The sequence below is a fragment of the Rhinolophus sinicus genome, linkage group LG07, assembly GCF_036562045.2.
Source record: "Rhinolophus sinicus isolate RSC01 linkage group LG07, ASM3656204v1, whole genome shotgun sequence".
Lineage (NCBI taxonomy): Eukaryota > Metazoa > Chordata > Mammalia > Chiroptera > Rhinolophidae > Rhinolophus > Rhinolophus sinicus.
Genome location: NC_133757.1, coordinates 67,923,776 through 67,935,091, shown reverse-complemented (window position 1 = coordinate 67,935,091; position 11,316 = coordinate 67,923,776). Strand labels below are relative to the sequence as shown.

General features: G+C 58.6%; 1 protein-coding gene across 3 annotated transcripts; it reads right to left on the bottom strand.

Moving 5' to 3' along the window:
- Positions 1 to 512: 512 nt before the first annotated feature.
- Positions 513 to 6,591, bottom strand: FSTL3 (follistatin like 3). 3 transcript variants are annotated; one of them, XM_019716033.2, is made up of 5 exons: positions 6,374 to 6,584; positions 4,881 to 5,066; positions 2,547 to 2,762; positions 1,846 to 2,073; positions 513 to 1,755 (listed from the first exon to the last, which is right to left on the bottom strand). In XM_019716033.2, exons 1-5 carry the CDS (start codon positions 6,474 to 6,476, stop codon positions 1,700 to 1,702), a joined length of 789 nt encoding a protein of 262 aa, XP_019571592.1. In that variant the 5' UTR covers positions 6,477 to 6,584; the 3' UTR covers positions 513 to 1,699. The 3 variants fall into 3 exon arrangements, with proteins under 3 accessions (XP_019571592.1, XP_074193465.1, XP_019571591.1); XM_074337364.1 differs by lacking the exon at positions 6,374 to 6,584 and adding an exon at positions 3,136 to 3,453 and having other exon boundaries at positions 4,881 to 5,011; XM_019716032.2 differs by having other exon boundaries at positions 513 to 2,073; positions 6,374 to 6,591.
- Between the last annotated feature and the right edge of the window lie 4,725 nt (positions 6,592 to 11,316).

The window sequence follows — 11,316 nt, the reverse complement described above, 5'->3', positions numbered from 1 at the left end:
AGGTTGCCAGTTCAATTCCCAGCTGGACTTGGAGCTGAGCTGCATCCTCCACAACTAGATTGAAGAATGGCTTGACTTGGAGCTGATGGGCCCTGGAAAAACACACTGTTCCCCAATATTCCCCAATAATAACCAGAAGCAATGGTCCACCCACATTCCTGGAGCTTCTCCTTGGCCTCCAGGTGACTGAGGTTCTGGCTAGACCACTACCTCCAAGCCACTCTCTTGGCCTTCTTTCTCTGCCACCCACCCCACCCCACCTAACTCAGCCCTCTCCCTGGTGGCTGCCCACTGCCCGGAGGTGGACACTGAAGCCTAAGGACAGCTGGTGGCTGCTCCAATGACACATACCCATATCTATCCCCCAGAAGCTTCCACAGCCCACTACTCACCATCAACCCAGCAACTACTACTACTAACAGCAACCCAGGCTCCAGGCTCGTAATCCCTTACCAAAGTGGGCAGCACAGAGGCTGAGAGAGAGACGGGCAGACCAGGTCTGGACCCCAACGTGGCTTTATGCAGTCTTTATTTCTTTCTTTGGTGAGGCATGACCCCAGGGCAGGGGAGGTTGCCTTGTTGAGGGGCTTGGGTGATCCCACTACTCAAGGGCACTTTTCTGGGTGTCACAGATAAGGCACTTCCTGTGGGCTAGGAGAGGGTGAGTACACTGGCCTCTGGTGCTCCTTGCCCCAAACCTGAGGAGCTGGGCCCCCTCCCTGTTGGGTGTCCGTGTATCTGGTTGGAGCTGTTCGTCTACATAAAGGCACAGGGTGGGGGTGGGGGTTGGCACTGAGCGACAGTCCGGGGGAAATGGAGGGAATTGGCCCTAGGCCAGCATTGGGTGGGGGTCAAGACCCCTGAGCCTGGCTGGTGGGTGAGGAGTGTCCCGCGGGGAACTGGGCCTAGAGGCCCAACAAGGGCTGGTTTGGTGGCACCGAGGGGTCCTGGGTCTGGACCTCACTTGTGGGCAAGGCAGCAGGTACTAGGGGTGCTGCTCAGACACACGACTCCAGGAAGCCTTGGCATCTCCACCCCACCTGGGTCAGTGGGTGAGCAGGGACTCCTGGGCCCCACCCTCAGTGGATTGGGCACCACTGGACATAGTGCCCTACTCTGTGCTGATCCTGGCGGCTCCATGCCTGCGGCATGTGTCAGGAAGCACCGACAGTGCGCCCACCAGGGGGCACACTGGGCTTTTCTCAGGGGCCTTCACAGGATCTACTGGGTAAATGGAGGCAGTGGGGAAGGAAAGCCCTGGGTTCTTGGGCTGGTAGGCGACAGAGGCTGCTTTCTTGGCCTGTCTGGAGTCTGGGAATATTCATCTATACACACCCAGGCTGTGGACCCCCTCCTCACTCCTAGCCCCTGTTCTAGAAGACTGGGGTGCCTTTTCATTAATTACTGTCAGAGAATCCCCAGCCCTCTCAGTGGCAGCGACAGTTAATAGTTATCCCTTAGAGAGCAGAAGCGTGAGGTCCTCTTGGACTGTAGGGTGCCTCCAGAAGGAGCCCCACCCACCAGCACCACACTCCGGCCTTCTCCCAGTCCTTCCAAGATATCGTGTGGAGGGATCCAGGGCTTCCGCCAGTGATCCAGTCCAGGCTCTGGGGAGTGTCCATGGGACATAAATTAGGCTCTACTGTGGCAATAAATAAAATGGGAGGCTTTGAACGCCAGGCCGAAGCCGCCCCGCAGGTCACACGAAGTTCTCCTCCTCCTCCTCTGACTCAGCATCTGACGGCTCGGGGATGCCTACAGAGCAGGAGGTACAAACAGAGAAATGGGAGCGCAGAGAGGGGCTGGGGACTAGACCCCGCCGTTGCTCCCCACCCTGCCCCGTACCTGTGCAGCTGCCGGCGTGGCGCACGCCAATGGAGCGGCCCAGGAAGCAGGTAGCCTGGCGGAGGTGACACGAAGACATGTAGGTGACGTTGTTGTTGCCGCAGAGCTCCTGGCCAGGGGTGGAGGGCGCCGGGCAGGGCGCTGAGCGACACACCACGCAGTGGGCGCTGCCGGTCTGGTCCACCACGCACGACTGCGGCCGCGGGCACACCACGTGCGCGCACGACTCTGCAGGCGGGGCGCCAGGGTGGGTCAGAGGCGCCACTGGAACCACGAGCCCCGCCCACAAGCCTAAGTCCACCCTCAGGCCCCGCCCCTCTGGTTTTGCCAGAAGCCACATCCCTTCTACGAGACCCCAATCCTCAGCCTAAATCCACCCTCAAACCCCGCCACCTCTGATTGCACCCAGAAGCCCCTCTGAGTAACGCACGCATACCTCTCACCCCACGTGAGCCCTAGAACCCAACTTTCCAAACCTCCATCAGACTCTTCCTTATTCTCGACTTCACAAAAGACCTAATCTAGTGACACTCTTGGGAGTATGGACTCCCTTTATTGGACTCCGCCCACTACCAAGTCTACCAAGTCGTCTAGGCTCCGCCTATCATAAGACCCGCCCCAACCCGCGAGACCAATACAGAACACTACTAAGCACACTGGACTGGAGGCCCCGCCCTTCCCGCAGGCCCCCCACCACGTACTGCGACAGCGGCCCGGGTACATGACGCGCAGATCCAGGTGACCGCGGCAGCGCGCGGCGCGCAGCTCACACTCGTCACGGTAGGTGGCGCCGTCCGAGCCGCAGACCTGCAGGCGCGCGGGGAGCTCCGCGCATTCCGGCGCACACTCGCAGCGCGGGCGGCCCCCCAGCATGCGGCACGTCTTTCCCGGGCCGCACTCCACGCCCTCGCACGAATCTGCGGACGCAGGATGCGCGCGGGTGGGCTGGGGCGCGGTGGCCGGCGGTCCGCGGTGCCTACGGCGCCCCAGCCCCCCGTTCTGAAGGACAGAGGCCAGGCTGGAGTGGGGGGCGGTCCGGAGTCCCGGCTGATTCGGGGTCGGGGTGCGGGGTCCACTGTGGACGAGATTAAGCTACGGCCCGGGTGGACCGCTGCGCCTGAGGCTGAGGGCTGTGTCTGGAAGCTGGGCTTAGCGTGGGCGGAAACGGCGTCTCTACCCGGAATATGTGGGTCCAAGAACCGGCTTCCAGTCTCCCCCCCACATACCCGCCTACCGTCCCGCTGCGCAGCTGGGCCACCGGCTCGGGCTGACTTCTGTTCCCTGATTTACTTGCGTTTCTGGGAAGGTGGGCGGGGGGCCCAGCTGCGTCAGCTCGGGGGTGGGGTAGGGGGCTCCACCCCGTCCAGGCGCGGGTCTGGGGAGGACGGGCAGCGTCTGTTCCCTGTGCTTGCCAGGACCTCCCCCGAGGAGGCGACGGGGAGGGCGGGGCGTCGGCGCCCGGCGTGAAGCTCATTTCCTGGGGAGGGGGCCTCCCACAGCCAGCAGTCTGAATCGGGTTACCCACGCCCCGCAACTCCATTTCTCAGGTAGGGAAACAGGTCTAAGAGGAATCTCTCTCCGGTGTCGGCCTCCACTCAGGCTCAGGACCTTCGGAAATGCAAATCAGACCCCACTAATGGCTGTTCCTGCCGCTCAGTCCCTCCCAGGCTCATCGCAGCCTCACAGCCATCCTATGAGGTCATGCCGTTTTGTCATAATTTTACAAAAGGGGGAAACTGAAGCATTGTCACAGATGTGAGTGGAGGGAGGAGAGCCAGAGGCACCTCAGCATAACTCCACCAGATCCTGGATGGATGCCCCCAGTTCTGTTGCTTGTAGGTCTGAAGGGCAGACTGAGCATTTCAGCCTCAGTTTCCCTGTGTGTAAAGTGAGACGGATGGAGGGACCCACCTTACTGGGTGAGCATAAAATGAGCTGATGCTCCCAAGAGAATGGCCCACGTCCCCATGTTTGTCGCCCTGCCAGGGCATGTGGGCTGCACCTGGGTGCCTCCACCCACACACATCTGGAAACGCTCCCTCTCTGTGGCTTCATGCAAGAGGGAACAGAAGTGGGGGGGGCTGAGTGTCCCTCCCCAAGGCCAGATTGGGGGGGCGGTCCTGGATCATCGCATGCCCAGGCCAGGCACTTTGAAGTCTGTCCTCCCAGAAGCCAGAGGAGGTTCTGGAATGAGCCAGGGCACATGGCAGTGAGGTCAGGACCACCCAGCCAGGCTGATCTGGGATTAATCACATCCCAGCGGCCAGCCAGGCTCCTCAACTTGGCCTTCAGGAGGTCTGCAGCCCTCAGCTCCAGCCTCCGCCCTGCTCCCCTGCCCTGACCTCACCCACTAGGGCCTCATCCCAGGCCACAGTCTCTGCTGATGCTCTCCCCCATACCTTGTCCAGCTTGCAAACTCCTAATCATCTCCCAACACCCTGGCTCTAATGCCCACCTTCAAATCATGTCCATACGCCCCCTCTGAGTCCCTATAGGTTCAGCCCTGACCATTGGCACCTGGGAGGGGCTCCAACCCCTTCTCCAGGTCAGAGAATAGATCTTGACCTATTCCTTCAACCCCTGAAGAGCTCCTAGTCTGATGGAGAAGGCAGCATTTCTCAGAATGTGGTCCATTAAACATGCAGCTGGGGCCCACTGCAGACCCTTGGAATCTGTGGGGTTAAGGGCAGATAAGGACAGTTGGGAACACTGAGTGTGGGGTCACAAACCAGATAGGTCAGTTGGGAAAATCGCCTTCCTAGGAGTGTAATTCAACCAGGTAGGGTGCAGGAGGGAAGGCCATCCTGGCAAAGGGCGGCGTAAGCAAAGGCCTAGAGGCTGGAAACCAAGCTGGGGAATGTTCAGAGCTTCCTCCTGAATCCACTGCTGAGGGAGGCCGAGGCCTGGGACTCCTCCACAACTGCTCCTCCCAGCAGCCTTGACCTCCTGCATACACCCCAAGACGGGAAGCTCACTCCGTCATGCCACATTCGACTACAGTGACCCTGGCCTGTGGCTGACGCCCAGGGCCTCACCTTTGCAGGGGAGGCAGTGGACGAGACCCAAGAAGCCCAGGAGACTGATCTTGTTCCCAGGGTGAGTGAAGTTGGACCAGGCGGTGTCGATGCTGCCGGAGGCACAACACTCAGCCTGGCTCACATCGGTCTTCAGCACCAGGCTGCAAGTGGCCTCTCGGCCCTGCTGGAGCCAGCAGACACCACCTGTGGACAAGGGGGGCCATTTCTATGGGGCCGGAGGTGCCCTCCTGTGCCACTCCTGACACCCAGGCCTTGACCTTCCACCCAGCTTCTGCCCCTAGGGATGCATACAACTGGTGCTCAGTAATTACAGAGAGGTGAACTGCTCCCAAGCAGGAAAGAGGGGCTCTGAATCCTTGTGAGATCCTTCTTTCTGAGCTCCAACCCTCACATTGCTCCACTGCCAACCACAACCCATCTTGGGAAGCCCCCGCCCCCACCCCTAGGCCTGGCATCCTGCCCCATCCGTCAAACACCCAGAGCTGGATGTGTCAGGATCAGTGGGCCCTGGAGGTGCCTGTCCCTCCTTTGCCCTCTGTCTAGACAGCACCCGAGGGCACTCCGAGCTCCCCTTGCTTGGCAGCACCCCCCCTTGCCTGGCCTGCCTCTTACTCACTCCATCTTGGGAACATTCCCCTTGCATGAGCTCACTGTCTCCCTGGGGATATGGCCTTCGGGGAGGGGGCTCAGCTCTCCCCTCCCTCCCTGCAGGGCTGGGGTGGGGCTGCTGGGTAGGGTGAGGGGGGCAGATGGCCTCAGTTTCTTCACCCTTAAGTGGGGGCAGGAATGGCCACAGCCCCCCATCCCAGAGAGCTCACTGGTTCCCAGGCACTGTACTGAGTGCCTCCCAGGGATTGGCTCTGGGAACTCAGTGCCTTGGAAACTCATAAAAGGGGAAACTGAGGCCTGGAGTGGGGATGTTACTTGCCTGACATCTCCTGGCAAGTGGCAGGTATGGCATTCTAATGACCTGTCTGTCTAAGCCTGACCCAGGGAAGATATGAGGCCCCAGCTAGATGTCCTGGGTCCAGCCACCCAGCCCTGCCTCTCTGGGGCATCAGGACCCAGATGTCCGGGTTCGAATCCTAGCTCTGCCACTTAGAAGCTGTATGACCCTGTGCCTCAGTTTCCCCATCTGGAAAACAGGCGTGATAAGAGTTCCCACACAATTAGGCTGTTGTATGGATTCAGGGAGGAAAGAGGTAGACACTAAGCACTCAATAAATGTCAGCCGTCATTGTGACTACTATTCTTGATCATAATTGTGGGAGTCACATCTGTTCTGCTGACCTCCTGGTGACCCTCCTTCAGGCCTTTTGGGGCTGGGGGAGGGGGGGCCCAAGCCCTCCTGGATTCAACCTGCATCGGCCACCCCCATCTGCCACCGGCAGCCACCGCTGCAGCGACCCCCAACATCCCGACCGCCTGCATTCCCGGCAGGCCCACGTGGGTGGCCCGCCCCGCCCGCTCCTTCCGGTTGCCCCACTCACCGGGCACGGGGTCCCCTGAGCCCACGGAGCCCATGAAGCCCACGGCCCAAGCCAGGGCCCCCCAGGGCAGTGGCCACAGTGGCCCGGGCGTCCCGGGACGCATGGCGAACGCAGAGGCGGCGGCGCGGCGGCGGCCCCGGTGTCGGACGCGCGGGAGGGCGGCAGGGAGGGCGGCGACACCGACTTCCAAGCGCGCGGCGGCCGGGCGCTCCCTATAAAGGTCCCGCTGGCCGCGGGCGGGGCGGGGCCGGGCTGGGGCGGGGCGCGTGTATGGTGGGGCGCGAGGCAGAATCGTGCGCGATGTGTGCAGGGGCTGGGCCTGGCCACCCAGGTGGCAGCTGGTGGGCGGGCGGGTCTGACCTGGGAGCTAGAGGATTTGTCTGGGAAGGTGTGGCTGTAGGGCGGAAGGGGACCGAATTCTGACCGTGGGTTTGAGTTTGAGTTTGAGTTTGAGGTGTTTTGGGGGGTCTTCAGCTGTAGATATGCTCTGAGCTAACTGGTGTCCCACAGGGAACATATCAATGAGTCCGTGTTCCACATCGTGGATTGCATGTGGTCCCTTTCGTGGTCCAAGTGTGGTCCTCCTCATCCCTGCACACCCACATACTCTGGGACTTCAGTCCTGGGTTTGCTGCTAATGCCTCAGGCCACCCACTAGGCCACCTGGCTGCTGGAGCCAGTGGGCACAGCTGGGTGTGAGCAAATGGGGAGGGAGATTGGGTGCTGCAGGGAGAGACCCAGGGACACAAATGGTCCCAACAACATCAAGACTGCAGTAATCACACCGCAGGACTTCCAAAGTGCCTCCCATGTGCCTGGCCTTTACCCCTCATACCCTGGGAGACTATGCACTCTCCTCACCTTTGCAGATAGTGCCCCCCAGGCCGCACCCACGAGAACTCATTGTCTTAGGGAGATTTCCTCCTATCTGCTCAGGTCCAGCTCCCTGGGATCCTGGGTATCCATAGTTTATTACAGTGACCTCAGCGTGGGTCTTGGAGGTAAGTCCACAGGGGCCTCTTGCAGCCGGGCACTTCCTATTTTGGAACTGACCCCTTCTGCCATGGGAGCCGCCCAAATTATCAAGGCACCCTCAAAGTGCTGCTGGGTTCTGTGCAGCCCCCTCTGTATTTATGCTCCTAAAATAATTACTGACACCTCCTGGTAGCAGGGACTGTTGCAGGGGGCTGGGGTACCAGGGCGACCTAGGCAGCCCCTGGCCATCACCACTGAACTCATGGTTTGCAGGGGCCACTGACAGCAAAACACATACACAAACAATATACAACTTCAAAGAATGGTAAGATGTTTTCAGGAAAATTAAAAAGATGGCGAGCAATTGGGTGCCTGCCTCTGCTTCATCACCCCCTTTCCTGCTTCTGCCTCCTCCCCAGGTGTGGAAATTGAAGGTCTCTGCGGCCACACAGCCCAGCCCCTGCTCTGCACACACAGGGACTTACACCAGCAAATGCTGCACCCAGACCTTTTTCTCTACCTGAGCTGCCCAGCCTCACCCATGTCCCCAGCCTGGGGCCAAGGGCCATGTCACTGCCTAGTGGCACTGAGGGAAGATGCCCAGCTGTCTCAACATGGCCGTGGCCTCTAACAGTCTGAGGGTATTCTCCCCTGGTTAGGGAATGGGGCAATGATGGGACTCTGTGTTCTCACCAAGGGTGTGCGGGGGCTGGACAGTGTGACCTTGGCCGAGACCTGACCCTGCTGTGGCTTGGACACCCGGCCTGGGCTGTGCATATCAAAAGGTTATTGTCGGCCTGGTGCGGGTTCCAAACGGAGGCCAGCTGCCAGCAGCCGCCTGCTCCCTAGCCTGGTGTGTCCTCCCAATGCAGAGGCTGTGTGCTGGGTGACCTCAAGTAAGTCACTGGCCTTCACTGGGAGCCCCCTTCTCCCCTTTTCAGTGTCTCTCTCCTGTTTGTGCCCTTGTCTCCACTCTGACCCAGCCTCTGCCTCACACCCTGCATCCCATTACCTACCCCAGCTGCCATAGGCTCCTCCCCAGCTCAAACACCCACCATGACTCCCCGTGGCCCCTGCTCACCAATTCAGGCTTCTCTCTGTCCCAGACCCCACAGGCAAACAGGCAGTGACAATCCAGTGTGATCAGAGCTGTGATGGAGAATGCCCCAAGGCTATATCTGACCCAGCCTAGGGGGAATTGAGGAAGACTTCTCAGAGGAACAAGACATTTAAATTGAGATTTGGCAGTTGGACTGAATGGTGGGGAGAAAGGGGTAGGGGGTCGGGGGTAGGAACAGCAGTACAGTAATGGGATGTTTGTTCTACAAGTAAGAGAAAGCCCAGCTCAAAGGTGGTCTCCTGAGATGACTGGTCCTAATCTCTAGGCTCTGTGAATATGTCACCTTCAATGAAATCTTTGCATCTGGGATTGAGTTAAAGCCCTTCCGATGGGAAGATGATACTGGATTAACAGGTGGCCCAGTGTCATCACAGGATTCTTAAAAGCGGAGATATCTCTCTCTGTGGTTAGAGAGATGCTACATGAAAAGGATGTGACCCATCATCACTGGCTGACGATGGAGGAAGGGACCTTGGGCCAAGGAATGTGGGCGGCCTCTAGAAGCTGGAAAAGGCTGGGAACAGCTTCTCCCCTGGAGCCTTTGGGAAGGAATGCTGCTCTGCCGACACTTGGACTTTCACTCGGTGAGACCTGTGTTGGAACCCTGACCTCCAAAACTGTAAGAGAACCATTTAGGTGTTTTACAGCACCAAGCTGGTGGTGACTTGTTACAGCAGCCATAGGCCACTAGTACAAGCGGGAACTGACCATTGGATTCAGTGTGTCACCACAGCGATCCAGTCCCTGCCAGGCTAGAAACAAACCAGGGAGTGAACACAAGTTGTGAAGGCAGATGGCAACACGGAGACCCTGGGAGCATGAAGTTCATGGGGTCTCCAAAGAGGTGACCCTGAAGCCTGAAGAGAGAAGGAGGTGTTTGTGGAAGCCCAGTCCAGGCTATGCCACCTTGGCCAGGCCACGTGTGCCCTCTGTGTGCCTCTATTTTCTCACCTGTGAAATGGGCACGGATCCTAGTACTGCAGATTCCAGCCAAGACAGCAGGGACAGTGCCTGGCGCACAGTGAGGGCATGACATGTGTGCATGGATTCTTATGAATCAACTGATGGATGTTTGGCCAGGGCAGTTGCATGGTGAGTCTTCTTTGCCACTCACCACAATACTGTGATGCAGGCAGCCCTTTTACAGAGGGGCAGCGGAGGCTGGAGGAAAAGAAGTGACTTTCTGGGGGTCATGAAGTCCCACAGCACTGGGACTGGAGTCAGATCAGGTAGGCAAGATTCCAGGAACTGTGTGTGGAGCTGAAGGGCAGGGCCATTCCCTCTCTGGACTGGACAATGTGGACTTGGTTGTAGCTGGTAACCTCCCTTCTGGCGCGAGCATGCTCCAGGCAGAGGAGAAGGCCTGTGCAAAGGTGCAAAGGTGGGGAGAGCGGAATCTACAATCACAGTCACCAGTTACGGAGCAGCCTCCCTGGGAGTCCTCTGTGAGCAGGCGAGAGACCCATTTTGCAGATGGATGACTGCGGCTCAGAGAGTTCTCTGTCCTTATCCTGCAGTGTCTGAAGGGGAAGGCACACCCATGTCATGGGGTCTGGGGAGGCATGGCCCTGGCTTGACATTATGAAGAGGCACATAGCTTTGCTTCTGCCCTGGGTCTGAGGGAGAAGACACAGCTTTGGCCTGAGTCTGAGGGAAGAGTCATGGACCTGCCCAGGATCTGAGGGAGGAGGCATGGACTGCCCTGGGTCTGCTGGGGGAGGCACAGCCCTACCCTGGGTCTGAGGGGGGAGGCATGGCCCTGCCCTGGGTAGTCTTAAGGGAGAGATATGGCCTTTGTTCTGGGGGTCTGTAGAGGCCAGGCCCCACTCAACCGCCATTTCTAAAGCCTTTCCAAGGAAAGTTTCTGGGAAACATTGAAACCTGTGTCTCACGATGCCCAGCAGTCGAAGAGCCTCTCAAGTCTGTCCCATCAGTGGCAGCAACAAGGTGGTCACAGGTCACAATTGGATGCTGGAGGCTGCGGAAACTCAGGGCCGCTGGGCTACCCATGTGACCAAGTATGAGCCTCAGTCTCTGTCTGTAAAATGGGGTCGTAATGGTCCCACCACATGGTGCTTGTGTGAGGATTAAACTTCAGGCCTGGCACCTCCTGAGCTTGTCATTTTGAAACATACAAAACTGAGTGTTCTCATTCCCACTGCATTCCAGAGCCTTGCCTGGGCCTGTGCACAGCGAGCATTCACTAAATGTTCAGTTATTCGAGACTATTGAACACCTACTATGTGCTGGCTGTTGGCCTCACTTATTGGGAGACACCATTGATAACTTCTGGATCATAGGATGGCTGTGGGTGAAGAAATCGGTGCTAAGCAGTGGGGTGGAGTGGGGGATAGGGCTCCCCCAGGGAAGGGGTCAGGCAACCTTCTGAGAAGCAGAGAAAGAGAAGGGACAGTGGGAGGGGCACTCCCAACAGAGGGCATGGTCAGGCAAAGGCCCTGAGGTGGGATCCAGCTTGGCCCACCCCATGGGGCCAATGAAGCTGGGCGAGGGACAGATGACCTTAGGGCAGGCAGCAGAGCCAACTGAGTACCGAGGAGATGCCATGGGTACCCATGTGTGCCTCAAGTCTCATCTAATCCTAAAACCCTGGGAGATAGTTTCTGCCACCTGCTCAGAGAGGTTAAGCAACTTGGCTAGGGGTCACACAGCCAGTGTGGCTTGTAGGATTTGAACACGAGTCCTCTGGTTCCAAGGCCTCTAGGGTGGTACCTCATAAAATTCTGCAGAATGAATGCATGAATGTCGGTGGTGTGAAGTGAGCCAGGGCAAGAGTGGCCTGAAGCAAAGGACCGGCCCTCGGTGGACCTGGGGAATTTCCTGGATTCCC

Excerpts from the sequence above, each read along its gene's own strand:
- FSTL3 (XM_019716032.2), bottom strand. The coding sequence starts at position 6,476 with ATGCGTCCCGGGACGCCCGGGCCACTGTGGCCACTGCCCTGGGGGGCC. Across the intron at positions 5,067-6,373 it reads CTCAGGGGACCCCGTGCCCG|GTGGTGTCTGCTGGCTCCAG; the intron begins GTGAGTGGGGCA and ends CCTTGTCCACAG. Across the intron at positions 2,763-4,880 it reads CCACTGCCTCCCCTGCAAAG|ATTCGTGCGAGGGCGTGGAG; the intron begins GTGAGGCCCTGG and ends CTGCGTCCGCAG.